General features: G+C 42.4%; 1 protein-coding gene and 1 long non-coding RNA gene across 4 annotated transcripts in view; one reads left to right on the top strand and one right to left on the bottom strand.

The window, feature by feature from the left end:
* Positions 1-13,771, top strand: part of CNTNAP5 (contactin associated protein family member 5) — an 807,688-nt gene extending 793,917 nt beyond the window's left edge. The window contains exons 22-25 of one of the 3 annotated variants that reach the window (XM_045479456.1): positions 1,415-1,633; positions 3,696-3,767; positions 6,426-6,599; positions 10,841-13,771. In XM_045479456.1, coding sequence (XP_045335412.1) covers positions 1,415-1,633; positions 3,696-3,767; positions 6,426-6,599; positions 10,841-10,842 — 467 coding nt within the window. In that variant the 3' untranslated portion in view covers positions 10,843-13,771. Of the gene's footprint in view, positions 1-1,414; positions 1,634-3,695; positions 3,768-6,425 lie in introns of all 3 variants that reach the window. The other 2 variants (XM_045479457.1, XM_045479455.1) reach the window with 2 other exon arrangements.
* LOC123598777 lies at positions 13,233-18,096 on the bottom strand. The gene is made up of 3 exons (XR_006712780.1): positions 17,842-18,096; positions 13,504-13,638; positions 13,233-13,372 (listed from the first exon to the last, which is right to left on the bottom strand). It is a non-coding gene; the product is annotated as an uncharacterized LOC123598777 (long non-coding RNA).
* Between the last annotated feature and the right edge of the window lie 269 nt (positions 18,097-18,365).

Raw genomic sequence — 18,365 nt, 5'->3', positions numbered from 1 at the left:
ATGGGGGGAAGGACAATAATCTAAGGACTGGGTGTCTCAGAGGGCATAGGAAAAGACGACAGATTACCCCCCTAGAACCTCTGTAAGAACTGCAGCCTTGCAGGCACCTTGATTTTAGCCTGGCAAGATCCATGTCAGACTTTTACAGAATTATAAGACAACCAATTGGTGTTATGTTAGGTTGTTTAATTTCAACTGTCTAGGTTTGTGGTAATTTGTTTTAGTGGCTACATAAAATTAATGTGCATGGTTTCTTTCCTTTTTTTTGGTAAGAAGGGAGGGACGATAGACTGGTGAGCTATACATGGGTGTCAAAGGCGGAGAATATAAGGGCAAAACTGGAAAAGGTATTGTTAAGGGATATTAATTTCTCTTTTTCTTCCATATTCTCATCACATCTCTTTCTGCATGCTGCCCAAAAAATTCTCACCTGAAGATACATGGAGGCACTCTTTGACCATACATGGATTTGAAATAAATTTAATCTCCAATGGGTAGAGAGGGAAGCACCTGCCCTCTTCCAGAAAATAAACCGAGTATCATAATAAAATAATGATTTGAATCATCTAGGTAGGGTTAAACTATTGCACCTTAAATAGAAGAAACAGCTCATGTGTATTGTAGTTGTATGTAATTGTATCATAGCAATTTGTTTAAATGATCTTAGCTAGAAGAGAGAAAGTGGCTGAGTAATCTTACTACAAATCTTGAAGAGAATAAGGCATTTGATCTTGCTGTGAATCAATGATTGCTTCTTCACCTTTCACAAAGAGTCAAAGATACTTTGGAAGACTGCTGTCAGAAAATCCGTGCTCCCCAATCAGTACCATGAACAGAACTAAGCAGGTGAAAATCTCAAATCTGGTCAGTTTATACAGACCGCTTAAAACACTGAACGTGAGAAACTTCTGGAAGTGCCACTTTGACTTCTATTCCCTCTACCTCTTTTCATTTTTTTTTCCCTTGTGACACTTTTGAGTGTGATGTTGTAATGAGCATTGTAGTGTGCTTGAACTAATCCCCGGCATCCATAGATTAATGGTGATGAGGATAATGAAATAAATTTTATAAAACATTTAGAGTGTAGAACAGATTTATTAAGTCTTTGTCACAGTGCATAAAATACACGAATGAGACTTTGGAAGTTTGAAATATTATCTCAAAGCAAAGATGGCCCCAACAGTTTCCTATGAGAGGTGGTTGATATATCGATAATAATCATGGGGATAAGGTTTGGGAAGAGGAGACAAAGACCTGGAATGGTTTCCCTTAATACAAAGAATTACAAGGCAATTTCTGGAATTTTAGACATTATTTAAAGAGGTTATGAGGCATAGTTTGAAAAAGAGAACACACACACACACACACACACACACACACACACACACACCCCAGCTTGTCTCCCATCTTGCAGAGCATCTTGGATTGGATTCTGAAGTCGCCAAAGCAAACATCATGGGTTTTGTCGGATGCCTGTCTTCAGTCCAATACAACCAGGTAGCACCCCTGAAGGCAGCCCTGCGTCACGCCACCATCGCACCTGTGACTGTCCAAGGGACCCTGACAGAATCCAGCTGTGGCTCTGTGGTTGATGCGGATGTGAATGCAGTGACAACAGTGGACTCTTCATCAGGTACAGTGCAACTGCCCTCCTTTGATAGTGCTACTTTTTTTTTAAAAGAATGAAAAATATTTTTAATGTTTATTTATTTTTGACAGAGAGACAGAGAGAGAAAGAGAGAGAGAGAGAAACAGAGAGACAGAGCACAAGTGGGGGAGGGTCAGAGAGACAGAAAACGAAGCAGGCTCCAGACTCTGAACTGTCAGCACAGAGCCCAATGCGGGGCTTGAACCCATGAACTGTGAGATCACGACCTGAGCCAAAGTCGGGCACTCAACAGACTGAGCCACCCAGGTGCCCCTTGATAGTACTACTTTTGATATCTTCAAGAATTTTCTAGGTTAAAGGGTAGTATTACTCAAGTCCTTATTTTATATGATCACAGGTAGTTAAGAATTATGACTGATTTCTCATGGTTGAACTTTATATATATTGAATATAATCCCACTTTTAATATGATGAGTAGTTAGAACTACATGCATATTTGTGCATATATGTGTATACACACACACACACACACACACACACACACACACACATATATATATACACACACTAGAGTTTAAATGACTACCACCTACCACTCTGAGGATTGAAGAGTTTAGGGTCAGAGAGGCAGATTTGTTGTTGAACTAATATAATTCATGTGATATAATCAGCCTTCCTTAACAATAGGAAAGTCCCACAGCAGAATCATCAATATATCTTCTCTCACTTTACCACTCCCTAAAATACCTCTTCTGTCTTTCCTTAGTCACCATCATCATGGGGAACTTAAAGCATCCCTGGGATTTGTTTTAATTTAATCAAGTGTGGTAATCAGTTGCCAAATTAGTTATTAATTATGAACAAAGAAAGCGGGTTGAGTTTATTAATTATGAACAAAGAAAGCGGGTTGATTTTGCTGTTGCCCACTCGTCACCAAGCTTGGTGTCTTCCTGGCAGCAGTGAGGCATAATGGAAAGAAGCACAATGTGATAGGTGACTATCCTTGATTTGAATTCTGAATCTGCCATGGATGAACTATAGAACTCCAGACAAGTTACTAAATGACTATGATCTAATCTCCTTATCTGTGAAACGGGAAAAATAATACTCATGTTGTAGGCATTTCCTAAGGATGCAGTGATAATGATGACAGCTGTTATAGGTCTGAAAATGTCACATGCACCATATGCATACATATCGGTACCATTATCCCCTTTTAATACATTTGCAGATTTGTTATTTAAAAAATGTTTTCTGGGGATGCCTGGGTAGCTCAGTCAGTTAAATGTCCAATTCTTATTTTCAGCTCAGGTCATGACCTCACAGTTTGTGAAATCGAACCCCACATCAGGCTGTGCTGACAGCATGGAACCTGATTGGGATTCTCTATCTCCTTCTCTCTGCCCCTCCCCCACTCATTCATTCTCTCTCTCAAAATAAATAACATTTTTAAAAATTGCTTGCTTTCCAGATCAATGTCACCAGGCCAACAAGTGGCAGAGTAAGATTCAAACCCAGATCTACATGCCTTCAAACTTGATTGATGTTCGTTTTTCTTTTACTATATATGTAAACATGCATATAGTGAAATCCCCCTTCCCGACAGTGAGGGTTCCGTGGGGGTGTTAATCCTCCAGCACCCTTGTCTTTTCTGTCAATGAGCCTAGAATCCTTACGCAGCTAAAGAAATCTCTGAAGCAGACAGAATATGCATGCTTGAAGTAAGAGGCCATTGTCATGAATAGCGATGGTCCAGCAAACCGGAGAGGGACATCAAGGTTAATCTGGGAGGTAAACTGTAGGCAAACGCAGATATGGGTGGGTTCCACCATCTTCTGTTTTAGCCCCTACAGCTGACATAAAAGCCAATAGTCACGGAGCTGTGGGGTGGAAGTTGTGTACCTCGGATGCTTTTTTGTGTGTATGTTTGTTTGGGTTCCTAAAAAAAACCCAAAAAATTGCAAGCTCCCAACTGTTTGAGAGCACTTGGTCTAACCCACAGATGTGTCTTCTCAAGTCTCTATTGTTGACCGCCTTCCAGGACTCTGAGTGAGGAATGAAGTGCCATGTGTTTTACTCCTTGCAGATCCCTTTGGGAAGACAGATGAGCGGGAACCGCTCACCAATGCAGTTCGAAGTGACTCGGCCGTCATTGGAGGTAAATCATTCCTTGTTGCTGAAAGCAGAGAGGACATAAATGATTCTGTGCTTGGGAGAGATTTATTTGATTCCTTCCTTAATTATGGCCATCTAGCATCCAGAGCCCCGCATGATCTGTGAGACTGGGAGGGAGCCTTTTCAAGAATAGTCATGGGTGCTGTTTGATCAAAGGCGCCCTCTTCCCCCAGCATCTACAGTCCCATGGATGCATCCTGCTCCCGATCCATCAGGCAGCCAACTACTGAGTCAACAGCTGGGACATTTACTTCGCGACAGGCAGTGTGCACCCTGTTCATCTCATGCAGTTGTCAGTTTTCCTAAAGCACAAACACAGCACACCAATAAAACATATGGGAAGAAGCCATGTTGGGACAGACAGATGGGTGAAAGCCCCAGACCTGTCAGCTTTCTCCAGCAAGTGATTTGGGTTGGATCTAATGAGCAGGGTGAAGCCCACAGGACTGGAGTTTCAAATCCAGCAGCACATATGGTTACAGATACAGATCTTGTCTACTCTGCTGTGAGCTTTCCTCTCCCTCCCCCTTCCCCAGCCTTTCCATTTTCTCCCTGCCTGTTGGTCTCACCCCTTTTTATCCTGCCTCAGCCTGGCTGCGTCCTCCAGTGGCTTGTTTCTTTCCGCCTTGGCCTTGCAACACAGAGCGATCCCCAAACTTTGTTTAATGTTAGACACTTGTGAGAGACTAAATTCGTTGTCATCCAGGAGCCATAGCCCTAGCCGGTACCCCCATCGCTGCCTTCTGGCAGGCCAGATGAACTGATCCACACCAGATGGAGTTCTGTTAAAAGTCGGCACTATCCATTCATTTAACTTCTATTTAATGAGCCTCGGCTATGGGTCAAGCCCTGTGCTAAGCATAGGGATACATGGATGCTTCCCTCAAAGAACTCACAGCCTGGTGCAAGAGAGGACTGGTAAGCAGAAAACAAGGGACTAGCGAGTAGTGTTTTGAGGCAGGATGTACAAATGGCTGTGGAAGCACAGAGGTGCCCCATTACAATACGACTGTGAGGAACGGACACTGTGACCTTTCCTCTTTAAGGACGTTCTTAAAATGTCTGACCTGAGTTTCTGCTTCATGGAAGAGAGTCCAATTTGATTTTTGTTTGGCATCAAGGAAGAATGTATTGTCTGTTTCTCTTCCAGCAATTTCTCATTTGACATGTGGAGAAGAGACTTTTGTGACTGCTGACATTTCCCACCCAGTTATATGCTTCCGTGAGTCTCTAAGAGCAGGAAAGGCATCCTAGCCCCTTGGGAAAATCCCTCTAACAGTCTGTGTAAAAGAAGTAGAAACTAGTTCTGTATTTCATCTCATAAAGCTGCAGCCCGTTCTTGGGAGTCCCTCACTGCCACCCAGTTTATTCATAGGTTTGTTAACTTACGTGGCTTTACTCTGCCTGATTCTAAAATAGTCAGGGAAAATGCTGTATAAGGGTTTAGGAATATATTTTTTTAAAGTAAGCGATCTTAATGATGGCCCCTGCTCTGATACAAATCGGTAGAAGATGTGCACTCAATATTTTTAACTCTCAAATATCCATGCTTATGTAAATCACGGCGTAGGATGTCCAAAACTAATGTTCTAAAATAAACACATTTTGTCACTCTCCATTCTACTCAGAAAGAGAAACAAAACAGCAGAATACACACTTTCTTGGGAATAAGCTTGGAAATAACCTGGGAGGTTCAGGGCGTACTGACTGGGGCATTATGGTTTCCCTGGCATCTATGGATGCCGGGGATTAGTTCAAGATTCAGTTTTGTGAATGTCATACATACTTCTCAAATATTTGAATGTTGGAAAACCTACATTCATGTATAGATGCATTCTCCCATTTAAAAGTCACCAGATTCTACATTTTCACCCTCTTTTTGCTGACTTTGCTCTTTGCATCCCGAGAGGCTTCCTGGCAAAGGGTAGGGACGAGACCTTCGAGGCAGCGAGGGCAACTTGCCGAGTAGATGCAGTAAAATCACATGCAATGAGAGCAGGAGGGAACCTGACGTAACTGGAAGAGGTCTGCCATTTCAGCTGACTCGGCGTCTCCAGAAAACAGAACATACCATCTCTGCACCGGCCCATGCCTAGCAGAGCACGGAGCAGTGGAGGAGTGCCCTGTATGTTTGGGAAGCGTCCCATTACATAGCAAATCATTTTTAGCAAAGCAAACATACACCCTAAAGGAATTTACATCAGGAGAGGGTGTATTGAGGTGTGTGATGCTTCGGGATGGTTCTGTAGGGTGCTGAAGTAGTTCTAAAATATTTTGTTGCAAGGGGACAAAGAAATTACAAGCGATTACAAATGGCACATGTGCTAATTAAAAGATTCTGTTGCATCTTTAGGCCTAAATCAGGTCTTAAAGAAATAACTAAGAAATTCTTGGCCAGGATGAGTCCATATTTATATGATGGCATTCTCTGATTTAGAATGGCTTTCTTTCTGGCTTCTTAGAAACTGAAGACTGAAGGCATTTCAGCTGGTCTTCATTTCTGGGCAAGAATCTGTTGTTCCTTGTTGGGTTAGTTTTGTTTCGTTCTACTGAGTGCCTTGCCTGCCTCGACTGAATCATCTCTTCTGAGTAGATGATCCATGATGATTTCCTTCTCTCTTTCTTTCCTCTTTCTCAACAGGAGTGATAGCAGTGGTGATATTCATCATCTTCTCTATCATCGGCATCATGACCCGCTTCCTTTACCAGCATAAGCAGTCACACCGCACTAACCAGATGAAGGAGAAGGAATACCCAGAAAATTTGGACAGCTCCTTTAGAAATGACATTGACTTGCAAAACACAGTGAGCGAGTGTAAGCGGGAATATTTCATCTGAGAAACTGCAGGGTCACCTAATATTCTTTGGGTTGTTGTTAAATTTTTTCTCCTTTCTCCTATCTTTTCATTTTGGTCATCCTCCTTTTCTCATTTGTTTGCCAATTATGTTTGGCACACCCCTGTATCAACCACAGCATCTATCCTCTTGACCCAGCCCAGAAGACCAGGCAGCTATGGCCACTGCCTTCCTTTCCGACAAAGTTATGGTGGTGATAGTGACCACTCAACAGACTGACTTTACTCTAGACAAAGAAGAGACACATGGGTGTACATGTGCATATTTAGTTCTATATTTCCAGTTTCTAAGTAAGATGCACTCTTTAGTTTCACAGCTGTCCAGTCTTGCATTAAACCTCAGGCTTATGTTGAACCTGAGCTCTGTGACTTAGGCATATGACAGTCACCCTTGACATCCTCCCCCATCTCAAGTTCATTCCTACCAAGGAACTCAGGGTAGAGAAAGAAGACGCTAAAAGCCTGGTTTGTTTCAGTGGCACTTTCAAAGGATTAAGAGAGGTTTGTTTTGTGTTGCTTTTCCTTACCACAGGATGCCCATTGCCCTAACCCATCACCCTTTTTCACTTTGACTCTTCTCCCCTGAGTATTTCAAATATAAAATTCCTTATAGTAGTGAGCCATTCCTTTGCTCCTTTCATGCCACTCTCTCCTGGGGCCGACACTTTAGAACAGCACACAATAGCATAAACCTAGGGGAAGCATGGAAAATAGTATCTTGAAACTAGAAGGTAAAAAGGAAAGCTGCTAGGAAGTAGATGTTCTATAACTTCAAAAATGCCTCTTCCAATTTTGTAAGAAATGTTAGCTAGGTTATTCCTGGGATTATTATACTAAGGTATATATATATATATATAAATATATATATAAGTTGCTGCAACATAAAGAAATTCAAATAAAGGTCTAAAATAGTACCTGGTTCCATGAAGAGCTTTAAAAACAAAAATGAAAACAAAAAATTAAAAAAAAAAAACAAAACTGCACGAAAGAAGAGAAATATCAAGCAGGATTCTTCCCTTCTATCTACTCGCCAACGATCTAGTGACTAAAGTGAATGAATGCAGGTGTCATGTTTTCTAGCAGACACAATGACCCACCTCTGTCCATAGAGACATTCTCTGGGAGGTTCAGGGCATACTGACTGGGGCATTATGGTTTCCCTGGTGAACCCTCACTGCTTAGTTTGAGAGGCCCTCTTAGGTTCTACAGTGAATCACATTTTAAAGTCATCTATATTCCATGTATATAAAGGCCCCCACACACATCTTTTTGCAGGCATAGACTCTCACATGAGGTGATGTGAAGTTTCAGGGTATCTGTCCCTCCCGAAAACAAAGCATCGAAGAAACATAGTTATTCCTTCAAGAAGGCATCCCTAGCTCATCCACGAGGTGGTGGTAAGAATCCTAACGATTTTACTATGGCGATGGGTCTCACTCTGCCTCTGGGCCATCTTGGAGAAAAAGAGAAGGGGAAAAGAATATAAAGTCTCCGGTATGCTGAAAATGCCAATATAATGATCCACAAATGTGGAAAGTCCTTGCCGATTCTCTTTACGAGACAGAGTCAGTTTGGGAAACAATTACCACGTTGCAGTTTGCCAGCCTCGACAGTGAGCAGACATTCCATTTTCTTCTTAGTGTGTCTGTCTCCCCTGGCGTGGCCAGGCTCACGATGAAGAACTCATTAGCTCCGTCTCATCTCAAATCCGTTTCAGGCTTTCCTTTCAGGGTCTGAGCACGTGGGCAAGGATCAGCTTGTAATCATATTTATCAACTTGAAGATGTTCTAAATATACATTCTCTTCTTAAAACTTTCTGCAGATTCTTAATCACATCATCATGATATCATTTTGCTAGTAAGTGTATTTAAAGGATTCCAACGCTGGCATCTTTGTTTTTTTTTTTTTGTTTTTTTGTTTTTTGTTGTTTTTTTTCTTCTAGCATTTTTAATAAGATGAATGATTCATCAATAAGAGGAAAGATCTTTAAATATTATTCTCTCCTGCCCCTTCCACCCCTGTTTCCAATGTTCACTTTTGAATTGTTGATTTCCATAAAAAAGGCTGTATATAAATCAGCCTCTTGCTGATTTGGACTACAGGGACATAGTCCTTTCTCCCTGAAATAAAAGTCACCACGAAGCACAGTAGGTTTAGCCTGAAGCGTCTCCAATAATGAAATGGAAAGGCAAAGGAAGCTGTGAGGAATAAAACTGGAACCCCTCATTATTCAAGTCTCTGAGAAGCGAGGACTATATTTTGCTGGCATAGCGCTGACAGAAGAAACGGAGAACTAGCAAAGGCCAACTCTGAGTATTTGCTTTCCTCATCCACTTATAAATGCTTGTAGGTAGTTCTATAGGGTGAAGATTCCGTGAAGCTCTCTTCTTGCCCCTCCCACACTGCAGAATCCACCAGCATGCCTCCCCACGCATGTAGACTGTCTATACGCACGCACTCCGTATCACAGGCCGAGAAACCAATGCCAATACCGTGCAATCAGCACATCACTCTTGTAAGTAAAGTCTCAGGGCTAAACCAGAATTATTTTTACAGGGTTGGATTGTTTCGTAACCCCAGAGAACACTGACTTTCACTAGATGTATATGGAAACAAGCAAGCAGCTCCCTCCAAAGCAAAACACAATTTTCACTTAGAAATAAGTGCTAACTCTGCCTGTCTTTCCTCAGTGGTACCAAACCCAGGTAGTTTTGTGCAACTGTTGAATCGCGTGAGTGTTCTGACCTTTGAGCGATTATAATCTAAAACAAATCGTCATTGAAAGCACTCTGCCCCCTCCTTAACCCCTGTTTTCTGCTTCGGTAATCAGGTTTCCTAACTGCATGCTCTGAGAGCTGGACCACCATAATCCCCCACTGTAACCCTCGGTCCTTGATAGCTGTGGATTACAAAAATATTTTATGGAATGTGGTTGCTTTACAGCAAAACCGAAAGCACCTGTGCAATTTCACATTCTAAGGAGGATACTTTATTGATATAATTTCTACCAAGCAAACCTATTTACATAAGCAACAGTACGTATGCTTACCCTGAAAAATACTTGACACCCACTGCAACATTCGCTGGGTGTATAGGTTAGACTGCTGTGGTCTCTATGAGAATTCACCTAGAGAATTAGACATTTGTCGCTTCTCTGGATAAGGGTTTATGGATAACTTAGCCTCTTCTGTTCAGTCTCAGCTGCATATGGGAGATTTATTTTAAGGATCCCAGGACTGATTTTTTCAAACAGTTTCTGTTCCCTCTTGTAATCACAGACATGGCACTAAACCTGACTTCTACCTTTTGTTAGCTCCATGACCATTGCAGGGTAACAGGAGCAGGATCAGAACAAAAGAAATAGATTGTTCCCTTTCCTTATTCATCATGAAGTGCATACTGAATGCCCAGTACCCCAAGGGTTGAACTAGACATTGGCTGCACAAATATAAATTATACCTTGTTCTTGCCCTTAGAGGAGCTCCAAGTCTATCAGGGCAAGAACAAGGTATAATTGTTGTAAAAGGGCTAGGCAGAGAGTGTTATAGAATATAGAGCAGAGGTCCTGCATGATTATTTTTGCAAAGCCTTGGCTAGGGACTGAAGCAGATAATTTTCTGGAAAATGTTCATAATTTTTCTTGTATATTCCACTTTCAATATGCCGCCGTGTTTCTCTTCCTCAAATCAAATATCTGTCTATGCAGATATATTTCTGTAGAGGGAAATGGATTAACTCTTTAGGAACGGCAAGAAAAGATGGTCCTTGTCTCTAAAGTACTTTGGGGAAGGCCTGATTCTTTCCATTCTTGCTTCTTTTCTGGTTGAGGGATTCTGAAGCCCCTTCTCATCAGTCAGACCTAAGCGATGGCTTGGGGGCCCTCTGTGGGGAAGGGACAACAACCTCCACTTCCGCTCCCCTCTTCCTCTCATATCAATTCCTTCAAGGCCATGTGGTTGTAACCATTTGCTCTTCCAAATGCCCCTTAACGTGTCTGCTGTCCTTTTGCCCCTCCTAAAACCCTTCTTTGTCCCCACGAACCATTTGACTCTACTTAGAAAGGTCTCTGAGAATGAGATGAAGTAGCTTCGAGTAAATAACTGACTAAAAATTGTTGTCCATCTAAGTGAGGTCTCACCTCTGTGCCCCGGGTGAGTTTTTTTTCCAATCCTGAAAGTCACACCTGTCTCTTCTCTGCAGGAAGCTCATTCACTTAGAGGAGCCGCACCGGGAGGCTATGAACAGAGTGTCTCCTTCAAGATATTCAGGGAAATAGGAATCAGGCTGTTGAAATCTTTCTTACAAAAAGCCTTGACAGTTTGTCCACCAACTTGCCCTGGCTTCCTTTGAATTCCCCCACAGCTGCAATCCATCAAGTCCACATTGCAACCCCGGCCTGCCAAGAGGCATTTGAGACAGTGTGTAGCGCTCCTCCTCATTTTTCCTTAGCCTAAAGGCTTTGACGTACTTAGGCTCCCGTTGTCCTACGGGTCACAAGCGGACCAAAGGAATAAAGAGGTTTCCTTGTTCCCGCAGATGCGAAAATGTTCATGGGAAAAGGCGAAAGCAAACCCCAAATTTTCTGAAAACATGGAGGCTGACTGAGTGCTACTTCATGTCTGTCATGCAGTTGGAAAATGTTTTCTTTAAAAGACACGCAGCGTAATTGAATTACTTCCACACACTGTTCTTGGTTCTTTCTCCGCCCTTCCTCCCACACTCCCACCCCCACTGTTGTTGAGCCCATCCAGTTTGCAGATTTGTGTCCCTGGTGTGCATCGCTGCTTCCACAAATCCCAAACAGTTAAACCTCTTAAAGGGGGAAAAAGCAGTGTAAGCAGACACATACACAAAGATTTTGTAAATAGGGCTGTTAGTCAGGCTTTCTCCAGGACATCCTACATACACGGCTCTTCAGTAGGGATAGACACATCTCCTCTTGAGTTGGCAGTTGTTTGAAACCTTCGTATAAGGTTTTGATACTGAACTCTTGCTATTTTAGAGTGATTTTTCTCTTATTTTGCACTATGGAGCTCTGAGAAAGAACAGAAAAGCACATTTTAGTTTTTTTTAGTGAAATATTGTCCTTTGTCAGCTAGTTGTCTGTCTTTTGTAATGTTTATAGACTACAAAGTGGCTGAGTAGACGTGAGCAAGGATGAAGGCAAAACTTGGTGTGGGTGTTTCGACAACACCTGCTGTGAACACGTTGAGGAGGAAGGGGGGATCTGTGGCAACAGTCGGTGGCCATCTCAGGTGTGGAGGGTCATTGCTCCCACCATGGAGCAGGGGCAACAACTCTTCCCTCTTTCTTGGCTCCTAAATCAGGAGTCCCTTCAGTGCATTTGGATCACTGTCTTACACATTAGGGAAAGAGGCAATATCATGGGCTTCGCATGACGAATCCATTACCAACCTTGGCATGACATTTTTTTTACACTTCTCAGCCCTACTCCAACCACGTCTCCCTCCTGCCCCCAATATTTTTATTTCAACAAGATTTTCATTGTGTGCTATCACCACAGTGACCCAACCTGCCAAGGTTGAACACCCAGATATAATTTTAAGGACAAGAAGGTGTCAAAACAACTCTTCGAATCCACTATCCCAAATCAAAAGCCCCATGGGTGGGATGCTTGAGGTCCTGAAATCAGTCTAGTGGTCCTTCTTTCCCCTTCATTGGTCCTGCCATCCATGTGGCATGCCACATTATAAGACGATGTGATACTGTCCATCCCCAACAACAGATACTGCCAGGGACCCACCATCTAACACTATTTAGGAACACTGGTTTTCTCAATCCTGACCACTGACGCAGAATACCAGAACAAAATTAGGAGAGCAGTCCTAAGCCATGACCAAAGGTGAATCTAATTGTTTTAATAATTAAATGTTGGTCTTATTTTCAGTCACATCATGTTCTTCCATGCCTCAGATGCCAGCGGTAGCCTCAGAGGACATGAAAAAGGTGCTGGGCATTCAAGAGGAACATTGTATTACCCTGTAGATTCTTTGGAAGGCCCATAAGTAGAAACTTTCAGTGAAACTCTAAGGGATAATACTTAACAGGCTTCTGCCTAGTCATACTTTTCCATTATAGTCAACCCCATCCCCAAGGCTTTACATGAAATATTAACATAGTGTCTTCTATCCGGATGGCAGTGTCAACCTGTGTAACCTTGCCCTGCCTTAAATACTCATGCAAAAAATACCAAACCTTGCTTTAAAGCAGCATAGTTATAGTGTGAGAGGGTCTTATTTAGTGAGGTCCAACACGAAGACTTTTCTCCTTCTGAAGCTGGTAGTTAACAGGCCTCCTGATATCATGTGCTGTCGTCTTAAGCTGTCCCTTCCTTCAGTCAACTGGAAGAGGCAAAAGGGGTGCAGGGTTGTCACTGGGAATAGAAGGGCAGGCTGAGGGGGAACCAGGAGTCTGCCTCCAGGATTTGATAGGGAAAGAGTCAGCAAACTTTTTCTGTAAAGGGCTGGATGGTTTAATTTAGGCTCTGCAAGCCAGACAGTCTGAAAGTTGCAAATACTCCCTTCTCCTGCTGTGGCAGGAAGTGGGCCATACACGGACAAAGAGGCATGGCTGTGTTCCAATAAAACTTTATTCACAGAACAGGCCATATGTCAGATTTGGCCCATGGACTGCAGCTTGCTGATCTCTATGATAGCCCATTGCCATGTCCATTTCAGATGGGAAATCTCTCTCTGGCACGCAGTGGTCCTCCTTTTTGAGGAATGAGAAAGAGTGGGGGCATTATTTTTAACAAGTAAATAATAAAATGCAAAATAACTTCTCCCCCCCCTCCAAAACTATATGTAGACTTTCTATTATGGCAAAAGCACAAAACAGGTCACCTCTCTTTGTAGATCTGCCAGAGTCTTGCTTTTTCCTTTGGATCTTCTCACTTTTGTTCCCAAAACAGAATCTCAAGTGATGTTGCCTCGTTCCAAGTCAGTTTTGTAGACCACGTAACATGTCTTAATAATACACTGTATGGGGAAAAATAAAACGTTAGCCTTAGATTTCTTTGTTTTCTATGGTTACTGTTGTACAGAAGAAAGACTTAAACTGTAAATAATGTATATTTAATAAAGAGAGAATTTTGTATGATTTTGTGTGGAAGCCAAATGTGTCTTGCTGTGTTTTCTTGGGTTAATGAAGAGTCTAACAATTAATCCCTTAGCTCTCATTCTCATCCCTTAGACCATTAACTCCAAGACAACATGACCTGTGGTGTTGCTGGAGAAACATGAAACTCCCACTCCCTGGGTTTATTGATTTCAGCGGGCCTGAAAGTGCTGTCATGGGCTGTCTCGTCACTAGGCTGAATTATACTTGCCTGCTTGCCTGGCTCAAATGCCTATGACAGCAAGCTCAGTGACTTGGTCAAAAGGCACGTTCAGGGCTCTGGAACCATCCTGGTTTCATCTACCTGTATGAAACCCTAGGCCTCTCCTAAACTTTCATCCCTGCCAGCTTAACAGCAGCCACATTGCTTATCTTGCCTTCCCCTTCTTCCCAGAGAAAACCCCAACCCCAACTGCACTTTTATGTGTTTAGGATATTAAACAATCCATAGTGATGAATTAGAACTCACTTCATATGCTGATTAAGACTTCTATGTATGGGGTAGTCAGTCAACAAACGGTCAAAAAACTGGCAAAGGTTTTAAAAAGGAGAGTGACACTATCAGATTTACCTTTTAGAAAATCTCATCTAACTTCTCAATGAAGAATGGGCCATGGAGAAACAAGAGGGGAGGGGGAGAGAACAGTTAGGACCCATTGCCCGGAGGGAGGTTGTTTGGACTAGAGCTGTTGTAGAAGAGAATATAATAGTAGAGCTGGGTCCAGAGAGAACCAAGAGGGTTTGCTTACGGACTTGAAGGAGATTATGAGCAGAACAAAGAACCAAGAAAGATTAGAACTTGGGGCTTAGGCCACTGAATGGACAGGAGAAAATAAATAGCTTTGTCTTGGAGAACGGTGGCTGAGAAGTAGGAAGAGTGGATCCTGAGCTCAATTTGGGATTTTGTTAAGTTTAGGATTCCCACTGGGCAATAAGTGTAGGTGTCAAGCAGGTATCTGGGTATACGTCTGCAGTTCAGGAGTGTGGTCTGCTCTAGAGAGATACTTGGGAGATACTTGAATCTGTATATGCATTTACAGATCTACACATCTGTGTGTATGTGTGTGTGAGCGTCTGATTGAGATCATCCTGACAATGAATGCAACTAGGGAATAGAGCCTGGAACAATGGTCTGTTAGAGGAGAAGGAGGCAGACATCGAGGAAGGAGGAAGATGGGATGAGTAAGTTGGAGCCCAGAAAACAAAGTGTGTAATGAAGAGGAAGTGAACAGCTCTTAAATGCTACTGAGAAACCAAGTCAGATGAGAATAGATAATGACCATGGGCTCTAGCAAGATCAAAGCCCTGACGACCCTTAGAACCACTTAATGAAGAAGTGGCAAGTCCATGTGATTTCGAGTCAGCTGAAGGGATGGAGAAGCTAGGGGGAAGCATGGGATAAGACTCAGAGCAATAATTTTATGGTACAAACATGGACATTGGAGCCAGGCAAGCCACTGGGGCTCAAATCCCACAAAATCCCATTCCCTACTTTTGTGACTTGAAATAGATTAACCACCATAATCCTTGGGTTTTGAAGATGTAAATTGGAAAATTAAACACAAAGACCTTTAGAGACCCTGAGTATCAAATGAAATAACACATGCAAACCACTTAGCCAAGTACATGAGCAGTGGGGCCCTTCGTAAATGCTTCCTGCCATTATTTATCTCTTTACCCTTTCCAAATGTATTGAAAACAAGTGACACATATCACACAGAATTTACTAAAGCTAGCCATAGAAAAGTTAGTCATGCTTTGCTCTGCAAGGAGGCTCAGTAATGGCTTGTAAGCAGATTGGACTAGGAAGAAGTCTTGAGTTCTAGCTGTGGCTCTGCCATAAATGAGATTTTGAAATGCCCTGTCCCTGCAAGAGTGGGGACTGATTCTAAATAATGAAACAAATCCATTATCTTAAACGTTTACAATAATTCTGGATAGCAGAGAAATTGACCTATGGGCTTTTGGCCAGACACTCATGGCTTCAAATCCCAACTCTTCTAATTAGTAGCTGAGGGACAGTAAATACATAAATCCGTTCTCATCTCTGAGGTTCAATGCCTCATCATTCAATGGATTTTAAAACAATATTCATGTACTAAAAATATGTTCATTTCCCTACGTCTTTTTCCTGAGCTGCTTTCTAGTCACATAATATAATCAGAGAGTACCATTCAGAGTTAATGAAGGACTATGTTAATCTTATCCACTTTGCCATATTTGTATTGGTTTAAGCCTATAAAATACAAGAGAAGGGGCGCCTAGTTGGTTCAGTCGGTTGTCAGACTCTGGATTTTGGTTCATGATCTCACAGTTCATGGGTTCGAGCCCCATATCACACTCTGCATTGACAGTGAGGAGGCTGCTTGGGATTCTCTCCCTCTCTGTCTGCCCCTCCCCTATTCATACGTTCTCCCTCTCTCTCTCACAATAAGCAAATAAAATTGAAAGAAAGGAAGAAAAAAGAAAACAAATGACTTTGAGTTCAAACAGACATATACTGTGTTGTGGGGAGGACTAACCTCATGGTATTTTTTCCTAATACAATTTTTAAACTGTATGTGAATTGATTTCATTGTTCATGATGGTTCAAAATGAACAAATTTCCGTGGGCTTACATTTGATGGGGTCGATGAGCTCACAGCATCTGCACATCTGAGACCGACCAACAGGATCTGACACCAGCGGGCCGGCTGCTGAAAGCCCCGTCTGGAATGTGGGATCCATCCTTGGGGAGGAGACACCAGCGCCAGCCGATGACAGTGTTGAGCAGCGGAAGAAAAGCAAATCCACTTTAGCCGCGCCCTCTGAGGCACTCCAACTGTTCAAATAGGCCTTAGAGAATTAAAGGCTGTCTTACAGCATAACTTTCACCGAACGGAGGAGAAATGCCAGCAAGGGAGAGCGCAGGAGGGTGCTCCCTGGAAAGGGCAGGTGGTTGTCCCCACTCTGCCCCCCCACTCTGTGGTTTGGAGAGTGTGACAACTTGTCCGTGTCTCGCAGGGCCCTTTGTTGTGTGCACAGCTCTCATTTAAAAGATACTGGCTTTATGAAGAGAAATGGCATGAGTCAAATATTCTCCTAAATAGAAATGTAATAATAAAATAATTAACAATTGTTGCACACCTGGTGGATATCAAGTACTTATACGTGCTACCCTTTTTTGTCCCAATGAAACCATCAGAGGAGGACTGTCTTTCTCATTTTGCAGAAAACTATACCTAGCATGAGTAAATTAATTTGCTGAAAGAACTGCACAGTGTTTGAGGTCACAGATGCTTGGAGTCAGTTCCCACTCTATTATCTGTGTCGCTTCAGGCCATGGTCTTACCCTACCTGTGACTCAGCTTCTCATCTGGAAAATAGGAATGGTAACACCTGTTTCCCAGATTAATATAGCTAGTTAGTGGAAGAGTGAAGATTTAACCAATATCAGCCTTAAACCACATCTAGCTGTACCGAGCTGCAGCTAAAACAAATTCAAACAATGTTAATTTTGCCATTGTACAGCTGCTCTGTCCCTGGCCTCTATGCCTCAATGAAACTAGAGGAAAATCTCCAACTAAACAAGATAAACCAAAAGGCCATAAAGAGAAAATCAAAGGGTTCTCTGGTTATACATGGTTACGCTTCAAAACACCAAAACTGCACTACCAGTAGAATATGTAGGAATCATTTTGTGTCTGCAGGAAAACCTCTGTGATGTACCTGTCTCAGGGCCAATCCCCTGTGCATAGGGAGTGTAGCTGATCTTTACTCTCCAGAGGTCTAAAGAGGCAGAGCCTCTTCTTTTTTTTTTTTTTTTTTTTTTAATTTTTTTAACGTTTATTTTTGAGACAGAGAGAGACAGAGAATGAACGGGGGAGGGTCAGAGAGAGGGAGACGCAGAATCTGAAACAGGCTCCAGTCTCTGAGCTGTCAGCACAGAGCCCGACGCGGGGCTCGAACTCACGGACCGCGAGATCATGACCTGAGCCGAAGTCGGCCGCTTAACCCACTGAGCCACCCAGGCGCCCAGAGGCAGACCCTCTTCTAGAAGAGAATAGCATTATTCAAATGCTCACTTAAAGCTGAGACCACAGAAAACATTTTTCAGCACATAAACTTGCAACCAAGTAAAATCAAGTGCCCCTTTCCAATAAACAGGCAGAAATCTTCCGCCATCCATGACACCACTTTGGAATTTTAGTGGGACATTCATGTTGTAAAATATTCCGATTCCTGTGGCTCTTCCCTTTGGGTGTCTCTGAGGGAGCCGGTGAGCGTCTTAAGGAAACCTGATGATGTGACATTAATTGAGAGCCTGCAGTGTGCTAGATGCTGACCTTCCTGTTTTTGCCTGTAATTATTGAAATTATAAGGAAACGCAAAGTTAAAAATCAAACTGCCAGAAAAAAACAATATCAAGCGGCCAGAAATCAAATAAAAGGGGATCAATGTCATGTGACGTGTATATAGGTTCTTTAGCATTTTATCTTATACAAAATGACATCTTAATTTATCACCCTTTACATTTTGTAAGATAACTTTATAGTATTAATATTATAGTGTGTAATATCAACTGTTGTATATTCTGAGACTAACCATT

Source organism: Leopardus geoffroyi, chromosome C1 (genome assembly GCF_018350155.1).
Source record: "Leopardus geoffroyi isolate Oge1 chromosome C1, O.geoffroyi_Oge1_pat1.0, whole genome shotgun sequence".
Lineage (NCBI taxonomy): Eukaryota > Metazoa > Chordata > Mammalia > Carnivora > Felidae > Leopardus > Leopardus geoffroyi.
The sequence above is the reverse complement of the archived record's forward strand: the minus strand, read 5'-3'. Positions and strand labels throughout refer to the sequence as shown.